Source organism: Numenius arquata, chromosome 5 (assembly GCF_964106895.1).
Source record: "Numenius arquata chromosome 5, bNumArq3.hap1.1, whole genome shotgun sequence".
NCBI classification, from domain to species: Eukaryota; Metazoa; Chordata; class Aves; order Charadriiformes; family Scolopacidae; genus Numenius; species Numenius arquata.
The window spans coordinates 58,657,346-58,675,741 of NC_133580.1; the positions used below are offsets into that span (position 1 = coordinate 58,657,346).

At 40.1% G+C, this 18,396-nt stretch overlaps 1 protein-coding gene across 1 annotated transcript in view; it reads left to right on the forward strand.

The window, feature by feature from the left end:
• The window catches only part of EVC2 (EvC ciliary complex subunit 2), a 77,878-nt gene that overhangs the window by 20,876 nt on the left and 38,606 nt on the right, over positions 1-18,396 (forward strand). The window contains exons 8-10 of the mRNA XM_074147630.1: positions 2,590-2,724; positions 4,948-5,099; positions 15,843-16,167. Of these exons, the coding sequence (XP_074003731.1) occupies positions 2,590-2,724; positions 4,948-5,099; positions 15,843-16,167 (612 nt within the window). The remainder of the gene's footprint in view (positions 1-2,589; positions 2,725-4,947; positions 5,100-15,842; positions 16,168-18,396) is intronic.

Below are 18,396 nucleotides of genomic sequence, written 5' to 3' on the forward strand. Positions count from 1 at the left end.
TTAGCAGCCGGCCATGGGAAAAGGGAGAGCAAGATAAGCAATTGGTCAAAGCGGTAGGAAGCTACATCAAGAAAAAAACAGACAATGTGTTGGTAATTGCACATGGAACTGGGAAATGAATGTGTTTCTCCTCTTTTTCTTTTCTTTCTTGTTTCTGTTTAGAACTGGAAGATATTAAAAGATATTAGGAGGAGTTCAGCATGTGGCTGGCTTATGCAGATAAATACTTAGTCCCAAAACATTTTAGTGAACCTCAAAGAACTTCAAGGGTTTCATTATTTTAGACTAAGAACATTAAAAAAAAAAAAAAACCACACACCAAATCAAGCATACCTCTGTCAGAGCAATTGTTGATTCTACATGTACAATACTGTGAAGTAAACCTTGGATCTTCTTGAAACTGTGAAAGTGCCAAATAGTAGCATGTATTAACATCTTGGTGATCTCCTTGATACATCAAGTGCATCATCATCGCCTAATTCAGCTGAAGTCATGTTGAATTCACTGAGCGCTGAGCATCTTCAGCAGCTTTGAGGAGCTGAGTCTGTGAAACAACAAAGTCTGATGTGAAGCAGTTCTTTTCAGTTAGAGAGATGACAGATTTTTGGTGTACAAAAACATATCAGAGAGAGAAGAATGAGGTAGTAAAAGGATAAAATTCTGCTGTTAAACTGGAATAAATCCTTTACAAACTGTGGACCACATTTGATTATCACTTCCTATGCAGAATTACTGTTAGCTCCATGGATGCCCTCAGGTTTCTGCTCCAAGAGACGACCAAGCCCAGCTTGCAAGCGGCATGTTAATTATTTACGTTCTAGCCCCAGCAGAGTGATTAGTTTGTGGTGAAACATTATACCAATAGCTGTGCTGTGTTTTTATCCAAAGATCTCAAAGAACCAAACAAACACTGAACTAACTTTTGCTACATGGAGCATGAAGGAAAAATTAATTTTTAATGCAATTCAATTTAAAGATTAAATTAAGAGCTAAAGTGAATGGCCTACAAAGTTGTTAGCTGGCTCATGGTTGTTCCTGCTATTCTTTTCTGACTCGGGCTTGTGCAGAAACTGCAAAGGTGCACACAGATTGGGTGGCTTTGTCAACTATCAGTTACATACTTATTCTGAACTCCTATTGGTGCTTTTTCCCTATGGTGATTCCTCAGTTTTATTGAATGGAGAAATGGCCGTTAATTTAAGGTCATAGAATCATAGAATGGCTAGAGTTGGAAAGGACCTTAAAGATCATCTAGTTCCAACCCCCCTGCCATGGGCAGGGACACCTCTCACTAGAGCAGGTTGCTCAAAGCCCCATCCAGCCTGGCCTTGAACACTTCCAGGGATGGGGCATCCACAACTTCCCTGGGCAACCTGTTCCAGTGCCTCACCACCCTCACTGTAAAGAATTTCTTCCTTATATCTAATCTAAATCTCTTCTCTTCCAATTTAAAACCATTGCCCCTTGTCCTGTCACCACTCTTCCTGACAAAGAGTCCCTCTTCAGCTCTTCTGTAGGCTCCCTTCAGGTATTGATAGGCTGTTATAAGGTCTCCCCGGAGCCTTCTCTTCTCCAGGCTGAACAACCCCAGCTCTCTCAGTCTGTCTTCATAGGAGAGGTGCTCCATCCCTCTGATCATCCTCGTGGCCCTCCGCTGGACCCGTTCCAACAGGTCCATGTCCTTTCTGTGTTGAGGACTCCAAAGCTGGACACAGTACTCCAGGAGGGGTCTCACAAGCGCAGAGTAGAGGGGCAGAATCACCTCGCGAGACCTGCTGGCCACACTTCTCCTGATGCAGCCCAGGACACGGTTGGCTCTCTGGGCTGCCAGTGCACACTGCCTGCTCATGTTGAGCTTCTCATCCATAAGCACTCCCAAGTCCTTCTCCTCGGGGCTGCTCTCCAGCCATTCTCCACCCAACTTGTATTTGTGCCTGGGGTTGCCATGTCCCAGGTGCAGGACCCTGCACTTGGCTTGGTTGAACTTCATGCAATTTGCACGAGCCCACCTCTCCAGCCTGTCTAGGTCCCTCTGGATGGCATCCCTTCCCTCCAGCGTGTCAACTGCGCCACCGAGCTTGGTGTCATCAGCAAACTTGCTGAGGGTGCACTCTATCCCACTGTCCATGTCTCCGACAAAGATGTTAAATAGTACTGGTCCCAGGTAGCCAACATTAGTCTGATTTTTCAGACCCTCTAAGCAACATGAAATGCCATCAATTTCAACAAGACTTAGGAGAATTTGGCAACGCTGCAAAATAGCCTGTTAAGTACAGGACACCCAAAAGTCACAGCAGCTACAATTCAATCTGTGGGAGTTCTGTTGCTTGGACCTACACAGCAATTTGGACTAGGTGACCGTACTGAAGCATGCTGACTTGAAAACCTATGGAAAATAGACACTTGTTTGAAAATATTAATAAAAATGTAGTAATTATAACAATTAACAATTAACAATGCTGAGAAATCTTGAAATTGTGTGAAGCCATTTAAAAATAATTTACTATGTTGCTTACGGTTCTAATCTTTGTGTCTGATCTTTATATATATTTAAAATGTAGCTTTAATAATATGGTCTTTTAATTTCAGATTTCGTACAGCCTTGCCATCCATGCTTCAGGGTTCTTCATTGCTTTTTTGGTTTCCCTTGTATTGACAAGTGCTATTTTTTGTATTGTTTACCGAACCCAGATATTAAAATGGAGTTTCCATATTAAAAACCAGGTGAGTCATACTGTCTGAACAATAGTTTATTTGAATTTTTTTTCATTTATCTTATCTGATGATATAACTTGCTAACTAATACAGATTGTCTAAAGAGTTGTTGAAGACAAATAAAAAGCCACCAAGTGATGGATTGATTTTGCAGGTAATGTAATCTCCACAACCTCTAATCTTTAGCGCAATTAGATTTAGAGGGGAGTGTAAGAATGATAATCTGATCAAATAACTGCTGTCAGTACCTGGATGTCAGCTTCAGACTGGAGGGAGATTACCCTTTGGCTATTAGTTTCTTTTCATGTTCCTCCCTTCCTCCTCTCCGTTCCTCAAAATAAGAGGCAGGATGTCTGTGGGTTATAAGCAGTTGCCCAGTTGAGTAGACCACTCACCTCGAGCACAGCAGACTTGCGTCCAAACTGTATTTCTGATTATCAGAAATAGGGATTTGAGTGTAGGTCTCTTAGTTCCTTGGATGTGCCTTAATCTCTTGAGTGATTAAGCAAAACAGTTGGGTTTGGGGATGGAGCATTTTCAGTGTTCTTTATCCAAGCTGTGCTGATTTGGAGCTAGTATTTCAGTACGTAGTGGGATGGAAAGAGAAAATACAGAGTCTGATAAATATTCATCAAATTGGCCCAAGTTCCAGCCCTTGCTTCTATTAATTATTTATGTATTTATGTAAAGTGGAGCAACTTCAATGGCAGGGAGTTAGAGACCTCAATCAGAATATTACAGAGATTGGAGCAGTCCTCTAAGAGGTTTGCACCCCTCCTCTCCTTGGACGGTGGTGGAACTCTCATCCCTCTGGAATGGCTGGCGGAGCTGACAAATCACTTCCAGCCTTATTTTCTGCAGTTGAAAATTACATCTGCATCAAAAAGTTTTATTTCTTTTAGGTCTGAAAAAATAATCCCTTTAAATGAGAAGGGCGTGCCTTGTTTCTTTTTACAGGAAAAGCTGTGATACTAAAATCATTAAAAAGGGCCAGCATCAGATGTTCATAGTGGTTTTTTTTGTATAGTAATTTTATTAGCCCTCAATCTCAAGGGAGTCTCACTGAACTGTGAAGTGACTGAATCACTTCCAACATTCATAGGATTAGTTTTTCATGTTGTTCACCTCATAATACTGTAATCTTGCCACATACAATTTGAATGCCATGATAATTTAAAAAAAAAATTGGCCTAGAAAGTTTATAGAAGACGATAGCCTCCTAGAAGGCTTACACAAGCCTACTGAAGTTGATGTAGAGTCCTTTGTTTTCTCCATTCTTTTCTTCATTTGTATTCCAGATCGGTTCAGCCTGAACCAAAAGGAGTATATTTAATTTCAGATCATAGAATGGTTTGGGTTGGAGGCGACCTTAACAATCATCTTTTTCCAACCCCCCTGCCATGGGCAGGGACACCTTCCACTAGAGCAGGTTGCTCAAAGTCCCATCCAGCCTAGTCTTGAACACCTCCAGGGATGGGGCATTCACAGCTTCCCTGGGCAACCTGTTCCAGTGTCTCACCACCCTCACAGTAAAGAATTTCTTCCTAATATCTAACCTAAATCTAGCCTTTTTCAGTTTAAAACTGTTACCCCTTTTCCTGTCACTATACTCCCTCATAAAGTGTCCCTCCCCATCTTTCCTGTAGGTCCCCTTTAGGTGTTGGAAGGGTGCTATAAGGTCTCCCTGGAACCTTCTCTTCTCCAGGCTGAACAACCCCAACTCTCTTAGCCTGTTTTCATAGGAGGGGCTCTCCAGCCTTCTGATCATCTTTGTGTCCCTCCTCTGGACTTGCCCCACCAGATCTAAGTCCTTCTTATGTTGGAGGCCCCAGAGCTGGACACAGCACTCCAGGTGGGGTCTCATGAGAGCAGAGAAGAGGGGCAGAATCACCTCCCTCGATCTGCTGGCCTCGCTTCTTTTGATGTAGCCCAGGATGCTCTTGGCTTTCTGGACTGTGAGCGCACATTGCCAGCTCACGTTGAGCTTCTCATCCACTAACACCCTCAAGTCCCTCTCCTCAGTGCTGCTGTCAATCCATTCTCTGCCCAGCCTATATTCAGATACATATTCAGATACATGTCTGAATTGCACAATTTCTTTATACCCTTTCCAGCTGTACAGTGTGATGACAAGTAGGAACCTTCTCACCCAGAGTTACCTGCATTAAAATTAGATCAGACATTTAGTGTATATTTTTTTTATAATCTGAAGCTTCCCTCTTATTTTTTTAGGAGATACATCATGAACTCAGCCAAAATCACAAGCTGGAGTATTCTCAGTTTAATTCGGGTGATCTCTTCAGTGAAGATATAATTATGAATGACCAAATCATCAATATTCTGTCCTTTGAAGAATCTGGGAACATGCTTCAGGCTTTAGAAGAGTAAGAAATTGCTGCTATTACATTGCATTTATTACATTTATCATCAACTGAACCTTTGAATATTGTTTTGAGTATCTGCCCTTTATTTTTTTTTTCACTGTATCTGTTTATGCATATGACTGCACTACCATAGGTTTTTGAACTGTATTAAATAGCCATCTGTGGGAACTGAAAATCGTCATATTTCATATTGCTTCAACTGTAGAAGTCACAGCTCCATCTGGGCCTTAGGCATGCGAGTTTTCCAATCCAACTGAACATCTAGTTTTGTCTCTTTGTGGTTTATTAAGTAAAGGGAAACTTTTCTCCATACAAGAAAATGTTGAAAGGCTGTATTCTGCTGTTGCCGAACACATTTTGCTTTCAAAGGGGTGGCTTTTGTCCTAAAAAGAGAGCCCCTAGTGGGTGCCAGCATTGCAGTGTAGCAGCATATTTTGGAAACACCTGGATCAGAGTCTAAAGAGTGGCAATTTGTAGTGCTGCAAGAAAGATAACACGTAGCTGCAATTAGAAGGACCACTGGGTAGAGCAGAGAAACTCTCCTGATGTTGAAAGGCCAGTCAGGGCTGTTTGACAGGAACATGCTGCTGTTAAAGGTCATCTGTTCTTCAGCTGAATTTGATAAAAAGGTTTGATGTGAGGACAGAACAGATTTTGTTTGTTCAGTCTTACCGTTAGCTCCTGGCAAGTCAGGTTACAGGCAGTATAATGCAACTATAAAATCTGTAGAAGCCGAAAAGGAAAAGTTACAGGACAATGGAAGTAGTTTTCTTTCTTAAAAGGTAACCAACAGCATTATTATTTCCTGCATTTCCTTGATAATTGGGCTACTTATGTGTGTAAATTGCACCTTGGTCCTTGCTTTTATAACTATATAGCAACTCAGGCTTTGAGAAGATTTATCCTGAAAACCGTTATGTGAATATTAAGAAGAACAGGATCAAACATTTTTTTAACTCACTTTAATATTAATTTATTTCAGGGATAGTGAATATCTAGCTAGTTTGAAAAAAAACTAATGCTGGACTATTTGTAGATATGTAATGATTTAGAAAGATAAATATTCTTGCAAACCTTTGGATAGGATTATGTTTATAACTGGATTATTTCTAAAACCATAAAACAGGATTCATTTCTTAGTTTGAGTGTGTATCCAGGGGCTAAAGTTTTTTAATATTCTTATGTAGTTAGAACAAATGTCTCTCTTGCTGCTGCTTCTTTCCTCACGGTTTCTTTGTTCTCTTCCTCTAAGGAGGTAGAGCATTGGAGTGAATAAAATAGATGCCCATTAACAAAACGGTCAATAAGCTTCACCTTCTGATTTATCTTTTCCTTCTTCCAGGATGAGGATAGTAGATGGACCACAAAGGCATCCAGAGTTACAGTAGTTTCTTCTGCAAAAGATGATTGAAAGGGTGATTGATAGGCATTTCTGTGAAGGGCTCAAATCAGCCTCTACATGTTAGCAATGAGTGATTCCTAATCTCTATTTAGATTATCCCAGTTCTTCTCATATCTTGTAGTTTTAAACTGGACCTTCTGACTCCTTTGCTGTTTGGAGGTGACATACAGATGCACTTACCGTGTTTTTTTCTGTCCTTTCCCTCTTTTTAATTGTCACTCATGGAATATGTGTATTCAATTACTATATACCTGTTCCTCTCCCCTCGTACAGGTGGTACAGTTTATCTGAGTGAGCGAGGATCTCTGCAAAGTGAACTCCTGCACCAAGTTGCTCCGAGTTCCCTTTTTTACTCAGGGGTGAAAAAGGGCGCTTCTAGGTTATGATTATTCTCATCCTCAAGTAGACTTCCAAAAATGAGTTCTGTGGGTGCTGCACCCGCTGACCCTCAAGCCTGGAGCCTGGGCTGATGAGCTCAGCTGTAGGGGTCTGGAGGTGGGTGAGACAAATCCCAGTCTTGCAGTCTGGTTGGTCAAAAAGGCTACAGCATTACTTTAATGCCTGTATTAGATGCGTGCAATATTGTTTCTGCTTTCTTCAGCAGCTATAATACACCCCATGTTTTATCTCTCTGTTAACAATGATATTTAGCTTAGGATGCTTCATCATCTTTAATGTTGGTTCCTTATTCATTCTGCAAGTTGGGGAAAGCAGTCCTTCAATTTCTGACCTACATTCTTTAAGGATGTAGATTAGTCTTTTAGTCTTGTACTTCATAAACTGTTGGACATTATCCAGGTTTTCAGCTGATTCCAAAGACAAAGATAAAATAACGTACCATTGCCTTAGGAGCTTCTATGACAGCAATCTAGGCTAAAAACAGAATGGAGTAATCCTTCTTCTTACTGAATTACCTGCTTTAAGGATAGTGATTTGCAAAATGTAATGGGAAAAAGAAAGATGGTGCAGTTGTAAATTATTAATAGATAATTGCAGTCAATTTGAATGGATTCTGTGCTTGAATGAAATGTTTTAATTTTACTAATTGTGGTCACAATCAGTTTTTCAACAATGTTGCATTTTGGTTTATTACATTGAGCATCACTCAATGGAATAGTTGGCTTTTCTGCAAGGAGCTCAGGAATGAGGTTTGTATTGTCTCGTAGCAGTGGCAGCGTTCTGAGGATAAGAACCAGGCTTCTATTTTGAGCAGAAGTTATTCATGTCATATGTATACCAATATGAGTCATCATAATCCTGGTTTTTATTATTTGGGGAGGCAAAGGTATAGGGGTTTTTGTTAGAGAGCTTTAGAGACTTTAGATCTTTTCTACCAAACAACTACATCTTGCTTGTATGCTTTGCTTGATAATTCCTTCTGTATGTATTGGTGCAGCTATGTGCCATTTTCTCTACATGGCATACCTATAAGCTTTGCAAGATAATTGATACATTCTTTTTAAATTGCACTATGGTAGTAAACACGAATGGAGTCATTCTGGTGCTTTGTTCTTTTGTCGAGACGCAAATGAGCAAATTACTCAGAAAAGTAAGAGCCACAGGATTTTTTTTGTCTGCTTTACAATGTAAAGCTATGTTAATAGTTAATGTCTTTTATGAAGTGACAGTGCCAAATTGTTTAGCAAATACATTAGGAGCATGTGTTCAATATTTATGGACAGGGACATCTTTGGAGTGTAGACAGTTTGCAATGTCAGGAGGATTAGCTAGAGAACAAAACATACTTTTAATATTTCATAAGGAAGCTTCTTAATTACTCATTTTGTGAGTTTTGTCTTAATAAGTCATATCCTTGATGTATAGTATGCAGCCAAATAGCTTCGCTTTTATTCTCAGAAGATTCCTTACTCTGTATATTCCTGAATTACTGGCCCATTGGCAATGAATGATAATGAGAAGAAGCTATATGGTTTGAATATTTGATGTGCGCAGTAGAAGATCATGTTCCAAAATGTTGTGGGTCTCTTTTTCTGTATGTCTCGTACAGAACATGAGGAGAGCTGAGCAGTTTGGGCTTGTGTCCAATATGATGAAGTGTGACCATGCTCATAGTCTCAGAAGGTACAGATATATTAAAGGCAACTTAATTTCTAAATGGCTTTCCACTACTACAGTTTTTCTTTTTCATCTTCATTTTGTACAGCTATGCTTCCTTGAGTTTGACAAAGCTGTAGCTGAACCTGAACCTGCTTGCTGATACACAATATAGACTGCCAATTATTTTGGGAAATCACTGAGTAATACATATGCATTGCAGCTGATTTTTTTCTGGTGGTAGAGGGCATTGAGGCTGTACTAGAGAACAGGATCAAACTGTCTCCAGAGAGCCTTGACAGAAAAGTCAAAAACAATTTACTACCATATTAGAAGTTCACTTTTTCTTTCTAAATGTAAATTTCTTGCTGTATATCTCAATTTAATTTGCTAGGGAGCAAATGTGGTGGTTGCTTTTTTAACCCTGAATTCAAATGGAAAGTAAGAATAAAAGATCACATTCTCACAGCAGCTAAATCTGAATATTCCTACATAGAAAAAGGTGAGAAATAGTTACATTGTTAGTACAAAAAAAAAAAAAAAAAAAAAAAAAAAAGAAGAGGTGCTAAATTTCTGTATTTCATAACTTTAAAAAAGTGTAATTTTAGAATTTTTGAAGGGAGAGCATATTTATTGCTCTGTTTTTGTGCCATGTGTACAATGCAAGAATACAACAATAAATAATAATCACATTGATATAACAATAACATACAATGGATACACATGGAATGAACCCAAAACCCTGAATTTGTAGTTCTGTGTTATGAATGCTGTTATAAACTTGACAAGTGTGTAAACTATATGTTGTTTTTTTTTCCATTGGAGAAACTCAAATGCTTAATAGGTGATAGGAGTCCATAAGACAGGGGAACAGAAGAATGCAAGTCATTTGAGATGAATGAATTAATATCTTTTTTCATCTAAAAAATGGCACTTTTTTTTGATGTTGGCTAACTGTGAAGAAACCATGTTCAGAGAACTATATGGGTCATTTCTGCTGTCCACCCAGAACAATTTATCTCATCCAGAAAACAGTCTGCTTTTGAGAGCAGTGCTGTTAGTGGTGCTTAATTCCATATCATTTTGAAGGAAGATTGGTATCTCCTACTGTTTCTGTCATCTGAATACTCACCCCGTCTGAGTATATCAGAAGAATCTGAGTAGATCACAGCAAAGTTGGAAGCTCCTCAGGCATTAATGCATATTGCCATAATATTTATTTATGCTTTTATTAGTATCCAGGCTGAAGTTGGTGCTTTTAAAATCAGTGGTAAAATGCGTGATGACTTCACTGGAAGCAGGACTGGAGTCCTTTTACGCTCTTTTTGCATAGTTGTTTTTCAGTGAAATACCATTGTCTGAGCTCTGTTGCAACAGCTGCATTGTAGCTAGCTGTATTTTTTAAATTGGTTTGCTGAAGATCACTGATTTATCAGGTTTCTTATTTTCTGCAGTAAAAGCAGAGGTTCTCAGTTTCTCAAATGAAGGATTTTCCAAATGTTCTTTAAACAGATTAATTTAAGAGTTGAAATACCTTTACTCTCTCTATATTGCTGTGCAGAGTTAAAAGAATTAGATAGTGAAACTGCTGCCAAATCTAGTGCTTAGACTTTTAGCAGGTTTTCATTAATCTTTTTTTTTTTTTTTTTTTTTTTTCTGAAGAGTCGCTGGTCTTTCAGCTCAATTTATCATCTTTTTCAGTTTTGTGGGGTTTTTAAAATTTTTGGCTATATATCATGAGAATCCCGTTTCTGGTTTTGTCAGCATCTTGGCTTTTTCTGGAAAGCTAAACTTAACCTATGACTCACCCATGTGGAAGCGTCCTCAGATAATCATCACATACCTTTCTTAGCAATTTTGTCTGTTGGGGAGATGCCCTGTGTTCTCTTGTAGGCTCACGTTTCAGCTATGCTGAGTTTACGCTTAGCTGCTCAAGTGTCACAGGACTGATGGATTAACTCCCCCAGTTCAGAGCTGGCTGCAGGCCAGTACATCAGTACAGCCTCTGGTGTAGCACAGAGCATCTTCAGACCTGCTCTAACACAGGCAGGCTGTGCCCAGCCTGGCAGTGGGCAGGGACCAGGGAAAGGCAACGCGCCCCGCTCCGGCACGGGGGGGGCTGAAGAGTTTGAGCAGTCAGTAGCTGTTGGTGGACATTCAGACCTCATGCCATCACCTCTGCTTCTACTTTAGCACAGTTTTGGTCTCCTGCAAAGATTCGCACCTTGTCGTGCTGCAGCCTTCGTAAATCCCTGCCCTGAAGTGTTTGCGGTCCCTGTTGTGACTGGACCCAGCAGGAGAGCGTGGGAAGCAGAGGAGGGAAAAAAGGAAGGAGAGGCCGGAGGGAGGAAGCTACAGCACTGCACACAGGGTCCGTGTTGGCACAGGAATTAAAAACCAAACAAAAGCAAAACAAGAAAGAAAACAAAACACAACCCACCTTATTGATGTTGTATTACTAACCCCTTGAGAAATGGATGTTTTAGGAAACAAGCCACGTGTGCAATGAAGACCTGGATGCCTGTTATACTTGAATTGGTTTTCTTCGCTTGCTGTTAGCGAGCACTGGCACAGACTGTTTCACGGCTCGGCTGTATGATTCTCCCTGTCAGACCCTCTCTCCATCTTCACTTCTCTGGAGTGCAACAAGGCAACACGGACCATATCACTTCTTTTTTGTCCTCCTTTTCATTTCCTCACTGCAGCTGTCCCATTGGCACCATGCTTGCGGGGTGCAGGAGACCTGTGCTGCTCCGGATCAGGTGGTGGCAGTGTGTGCCACCGGGCTGGGGGCAGTTGTGTGTCTGTCTGTCCTTTCCCGGCTGTGTTCCTCTCTCCAGCAAGAGTTGGTGCAGCAGCTGTGCCCTGGTGCATGGTGCTCCGAGTGATGGCTGCAGTGGGACATCTGGGACAGTGGAGACAAACTGGTCCACAATGTCCCTAAATTACACGCTCTTCAGGACCATTGTGTATCTCAAAGGGGTGCTTTTGCAAAAACTGCTACCACAGGGCTCCAGTCTCCTCTGGATGCTGTTGTAATACGGATGCTACTAATTGGCTACCATTTGTAGATGAGAGATGAGTCTGACAAAAATGATGACTTTTTCTGTTTTGGTGAGCAAATGTCACCAAAGGGGAGTTGGCTTGATGTTTTTTCTTCCCTTTAGACTTCAGAAAGTTGTATCACAGTAGTTTCTTACCTTCGTGAGCTCTGGATTTGTTTTTAAAATGTGTCAGCCATTAGGGCTGTTAAATTCAGCAGCTCTTAATTCTCCTGTTCAAAAATTCCCTCTGCAGGCCTCTAATTTGAATAATAAGACTTAAGGACACAATTATTTTGTAGTTAATGAGAGGTTTCCTTTTTTGTGATGTGTTATGTTGTGTTTTTTATTTCAAATTAACTATAGTTGTTTCTTTCCTGACCCTAGCTGCTTTCCTGTATTCTTTTATTAGGTCTGTGGAGGACATCAGATGCTCAGGCACTCTCTCTGCTTCTCTGTGTTTGGCGTCTGGGGTTCTTCCCTCCCAGATCTTCTCTGACAGATCTTTAAATCCTCTTCCTCTTCAAGTGAGTGAAAAACTTTACACTTGCTGTTTGCAGTTTCATTTTCTGTGTGTCTGTTCAGCTTTCCTCCCCCCACACTTTTGTACCACCTACCTTCTGTACTATCCTCATCCCTTCTCTGCGTGCTTTGTCCAACAGAAGCTTTGATCTTTTTCATCAATAGGTTGCCATCTGCTACCTGTACTTCATTGGCTTTCATGTTTCTATTATGCTGAATATGCTCAGGAAGAGATGTGAGACCTTTTAAACATGAATTGCCATAACAAGCAGAGTGTAGAGCATTTAAAGTAACTTATTAAATCTACCTCAGTTTGAGGAGGCACAGAGTGTTGGGTTAGGATTTCTTTTTTTCCCTGGGTGTCACAAAACATTGCACATTTAATCTGGAAGTGTGTAAGCATTGTTCTTCTGATAGACTTGTGTCTGAAAGCATTTGGTTTATTACACGTACAAGATTCCTGTTTTGTGCTGACTGTTGGCATCTAAGACTCCAGGACTGTGTTGATGCAGCTTGTTAAGGCTGCCCTCAACCTCTCATTTGGAGAAAGAGCTTGAAGCAAAGTTTCTGGTGCATGTGATGAGCTTGTCTCACTCCTGCTGGCTGCTGTGTGGAGGAGGCAGACCAGAAGCAGAGCACATCAGGTGGAAGGCAGATTTCAAATTTTTACGGACATGACCTTTCTTCAGCTACCACGGGGAAAAAAAAGTAGTGGTCTGGCTGCTGTCTTCCACGATGTGATCTGGGAAAGCATTGGCTTGTAATTGCTTTTTCTTCATGCTGTTACCCATGGATTAGTGGAACAGTTCACGTGCTCCTTCTGCTTCATTGCCTTCTTCACAGATGTGCTGTCAGGACAAAGGAGGGTGAGAGTTGCAGATTGGATACACCTGAGATCTTAACAGCCTCATCACTCACTTGATGACTCTTGAGCATCAGGTGAACTACACCTATTGCTCTTCCTGCATTTGGCATCATGATCTTGAGGAGTGAAGTTAATTGGGTACCTTAGTTCTCTTTGTGGGCAAGAAGAGTGTGGGAATCTTGCTCAAAATGAAATCGGGTCTAGTCTGTAATGACTTGCATTAAATAAGAAGAAATGCTGGGAAAGACTGAGGGAAAGATAACAATAGGAAATGTTGTGACGATGGTTTTCACTTTTGTGCTTGGGATCACTGCTGAAGAAGGCTGGAAAAGTAACAAGTAAGGAGGTGGGTGAGGAGTGGCTTAATCTTTTTTCAAAGTATGCTGAAAAAAATCCTGCATTTGTGGTAAGAAATAAATGTTGTGTTACAAACTATGTATCAACTGTGAGCTGTGAAGTGTTGCCTTCCAGGGAGAGAGAGGAGGAATTCAGTCTTTCACACCTCAGTAAGAAAGGGTTAGTAGATGCTGTGACCACCATCTATCAATGCACACATGAAGAACAGAAAAATAATGACTAAGGAACTTGTTGTTCCAGCAAACAAAGAAAGTTGAAAGTTGAAACTAATCAAATTCAAGGTGAGGATAAGGTGTCCATTTTTAGGTCTTAAAGGAATTATCAAGTGGAACAATTAATTAAAGTGTTGTTTAATTCTCTATTAGGGGATGCTTGAAAACCAAGATGAGATGTTTCTCACAAAAGACAGATATGCTTCAATTAAATCAGAGCTACTGGAGGCTTGAAGCAGGAATCAAAACAGAAAAATAAATCCAGTGGCTTGGATTTTACAGGCTGAGAATGAACTGGTGCATCTCCAAAGGGGAGCCTCCTCCCACTGCCAGACAGTCATTAGGGAAATGTTATAGCATAAAGCTCCCATTTTCTGGATCCTTCTTTTTACTTAATTGCATTTTCACAAAACTGAAACACTTATTTTTTTGAAGTTAGTTGTCATAAGTAAACAGCTTAGTACCAGCTGGCAATGTCAGCAAAAGTCCAAGGACTTCTGTAAACAGACAGGCTTACGAGAAAACACACATCTGCAACGCCCTTTTGAAGTGCTCGCTGTGTTGCTTCAGCATCCTGTTCCCATGATCCTGCCATCAGATATCCTCTGTGGCTGCCCCACTGTCCTGGAGTGAGAAGGACTCTCCTCAAGCAGAGGGAGCAGGTCAGCGCCCTGGGGATTGACCATGGATGTAGCTGAACAGCGCCTGAGAAGGCTACGTACCTGCAGGTGCTGTCCTGCGATGTCCATCTCTACACAGCACAGAGAAGCTGGATTGTTGTGTTGGCTTGGGGACATTATTGAAAATATTAGCTCTTACAGCATCTTCAAATGACTGTGAAGAGTGTTTTGGTCCCACAGCATTTCAATCCCAAGGATCTGGCCCCATATAGCAGTGATTCCTGCTCCTGAATGGGAGGAGGTTTTACAGCTGCAACCAGCCAGCCCTGGAGCAGATCACCAAGACAAATACGGGCATGACCAGTGCATTTTGGGGGTTTTGAGAGACTGCAACAGACAAATCTCTCTGCCTCTTTGTGATCAATGATTGTAGCTTAAGCTAATGTCTCTTAAATAATTCCAAGTATTTGATTCATGGTAAGAAAACAACTTAATTCCATCCCATTGATTTCTAGATGGGAAAAATACATCACTTGTGCTTGACAGAGGGACAGTGGTGATAATGTATCACTGATTTACTTCTTAGTAAAACTTTATCTGCTTACATAAGGAAAGTTTATTTGACAAAAAGGTGAAGTATTTATAGATTTGCATGCTTTGATATATACCATTCTGAATGTATTATCATTCTATTTTGCAAATCTTGCCAAGACCTTTGCTCCAGATTTGAAATATATTCTAGGATTTGACTATGGAACAAAGCAAACCAATAACTTAGTTTAACTGGAAAAAGAATGGATTTAAGCTCTTAAAAGTGTATTTTGTAGGTCACAAAGAAATTCTTGTGTACTTAATCTAAACAGAGAAGCATACAGTGCTGTGTGTTCATGTAAATTGGCATGCAAGGGAAAAAACCACCTAATTCTCCAAACCTGAATTGAGTGCAGAATACACAAAGCTATAGAATTTACAGTAGTTATTTACTGTATGAAATGAGATTAATTATCATTCCAGGTTAATGAACTCTAAAAATAAATGATGATATGTTGGTATGCAATATGCCATTTATTGCATTTTGTAAAAAATCTTCTATTTCCCTCTGGTTTTAATCTCTTGTCTAGAACTCTATTAAAGTTCATGAGAGAGAGATATACCAGCTTTTTTAATTTATTTGTATCAGCACATAATCAAAATGCTCTCCCCTCTTCCCTGCAGAGAAGGGAATACACCAGCGCAGAACACAGAGCAGTGATGTATTAGTGAAGATGGGTCAGTGAGCTCAGAGCTATTTTACAAACTCGGTGAAATTTCTAGGCTGTTCACATATTCACTTCATCTACTTCCCAACAGAGGGAGTTTTTTTGTAGGAAGTTTTTGTTTGCTTTTAAACTTGAGGGAATGTTTTGAGTTCTAAAGAAAAACTTTTCCTTTTTCTGTCTAAAATGGAAATGCAAGAATGGACATACTTCATTAAACTTGCTGTAGTTAATATTGGCTCACCTTGCTTTTTAATGAAGGATTTCTGTCATGATTAGTAAACTCATATTCTGTGATATTCGTGCACTTCTCTGACTGCCATTCACTTACCCAATATTGAATGAATACTTGTTTTCTGATAGAAATTTCCTGTAATCTGTGATTTCAAACAGTTCTGATTGCCTTTTTGCAGCTTGGAGGTCAGCAGCCTGACCCGGGCAGATGCTGATCTGGAGGCATATCGAATGCAGATCTGTAAAGAAGTGATTGCTATGATGATGAAGAACATGGTCTTAAGTCACAGCCTCTTTCCTCATGTGGAGAAGAGGATGAGTTCAATTTTCAAAAAGCAGTTCCTTGCAATGGAGAAAGAGATTCAAGAGGAGTATGAAAGGAAGATGGTGGCCTTAACAGCTGAATGTAATCTGGAAACTAGGAAGAAAATGGAGGCTCAACACCAAAAAGCAAGAAATGCAAATGAAGAGGCTGAAGAATTAATGAAAAAAATGAATGAAAAGGTAAATCTGGTATAAAATCAAGATACTTTGTATGACGTGGTTTTATATAGATGGTTTCTCTTTTAAGACTAGAATGGTGGGGTTTTTGTTTCAGAAATGTAAAGAACTCTGGAGTCCTCAGCACAGGAAGGACATGGACCTGCTGGAACAGGTCCAAAGGAGAGTCACAAAAATGATCAGAGGGCTGGAGCACCTCTCCTGTGAGGACAGGCTGAGAGAGTTAGGGTTGTTCAGCCTGGAAGAGAGAAGGCTTCAGGGAGACCTTATTGCCGCCTTTCATTACCCCCCTGTAAGAAAGATGGGGACAAACTGTTTAGCAGGGCCTGTTGCGACAGGAGAAGGGGTAATGGTTTAAAACTAAAAGAAGGTAGATTTAGACTAGGTACAAAGAAGATTTTTTTTTTTTTTTACAGTGAGAGTGGTGAAACAGTGGAACAGGTTGCCCAGAGCCCCCGTCCTTGCAGGTTGGCCAGGGCTCTGAGCAACCTGATCTAGTTGAAGATGTCCCTGCTCATTGCAGCATGAGGGGGTTGGACTAGACGACCTTTAAAGGTCCCTTCCAACCCAAACTGTTCTATGATTCTAAAAGAAAAGCTGTACAATTTAAATTGTTCAAAAATTCAGGTGTTATAATTAGGGTAGTTGTTATTAAGAAAATGTGTTTTACTTCACCAGAAAATGAATTTATCTCAAGAGAATCTGTGACACTTGAAAAACAACCAGTTCTCATTACCCTGTTTTTTTTTTTTATAGTCACTAAAACCCTTGCAAAGTGGTATATTTTTATTTACTATATTTTACTGCAGTAGTTCCTAAAAACTCCAGTCAGACACTGTGTAAAGTATTTTGCACATTCAGAGCAGAACAAACTCTGTATCCTAAACCTTACAATCTAGGTAAAAAGCCTGCAATATTTATATTCTTATTTTGAAGAAAATGAGTATATAAGCGCAACCAAAGGCCGATTTCCTCCAAACCAAGTGAAGGCAAGCAGAACGATCTATATTTTAGGCAGAGCAGGGAGTGGACTCCCTTGGAAATAGCCTCTGGATAATAGTGAGATAAATAATTTAAGGCAGAGTATGATTCTTTGCAACTTTAGAGTCTCTCTTTAAGTAAGAGCTTAGTGCTTATATGTCACTTCCATTCAAAGATCTCTGTTCGACTGGGTAAGTACCATTATCCAGGATTTCAAAGGTAGTCACTCGCTGAAAATAGATTGCAGTCCAGCATCCCATGCACAAAATTACGCTCCAGTCTTCCATGTCTTTTTTGAGTATGTTGAATGTTTGCAATAAAACTGATTTCCCCCTTTTTTTTTTCCACTTTTTTTTTTTTTATTATTTCATATGTCTTCAGAGGATTCTGTTAAGTTTTGAATATTTCACCTCTGTAAGCTTAAAATGCTAAAATACCCAAGTTAATGTTTCATGCTTGTCTAATGTTGTAACTCGTATTAAGAGGATGACTTGCTGGGAATAAATAGGGCAGTTCATTACTTACCAGTGGGGCTTTGCTTCTGGAGCACAGGGGATACATGGGGATTGAATGTGATGTTGCTGAGTTTCCAGCTGTCTGTTTCAGTTCAATTATAGAGACAAAATAAATTATGTTAGGAATATAATCCCTTAGACCAGTATATTCCTTGCTTGTTTGTGCTCTCTTTGTAGACATTGGTTAAGTTTTTGGCCTTCTGATGTGTTTTTCAGGTTGTTCTTTTTTTTATAAAAAAAAAAAATAAAAATTGCATATCATATACCTAAAATTGTTAAGGACTTATGACAATTCATGATTGCAGTTTTGACAAAAGAAGTATTTTGCTAAGTGTGACCAATCAAAGGCACTACAGTATGTTGAGGGTCTCAGGAAGAACTTCGGTTTGTCAGGCTGTTGTGTGGAGAGGGTTCATGGCACGATGCCAGCGAGCCAGTTGAATTTCTTTGATATTTCCAGGTGAATTTTAAAGTGGTACTCTAGGGGGCTTTCAAATATCTGTAGGATATAAACATCCTGAACTAGGGGTGCTAGGAAGTCAAAGGAGACAGCAAGGAAGGGATGCTTGTGGATGTCTTTTTAAGGATAAGGTGAATTGTATTCTGCAGAAGTCGTCTTCTGGTTATAGAAGGAGCCTAGACTACACATCTAACACTTAGACCCCGCTAAGATGAATCCTGCCTTTGCAAAGAGAGGGGCCTGACTGTGACTCGGTATCTGAACTCACTCTAAATA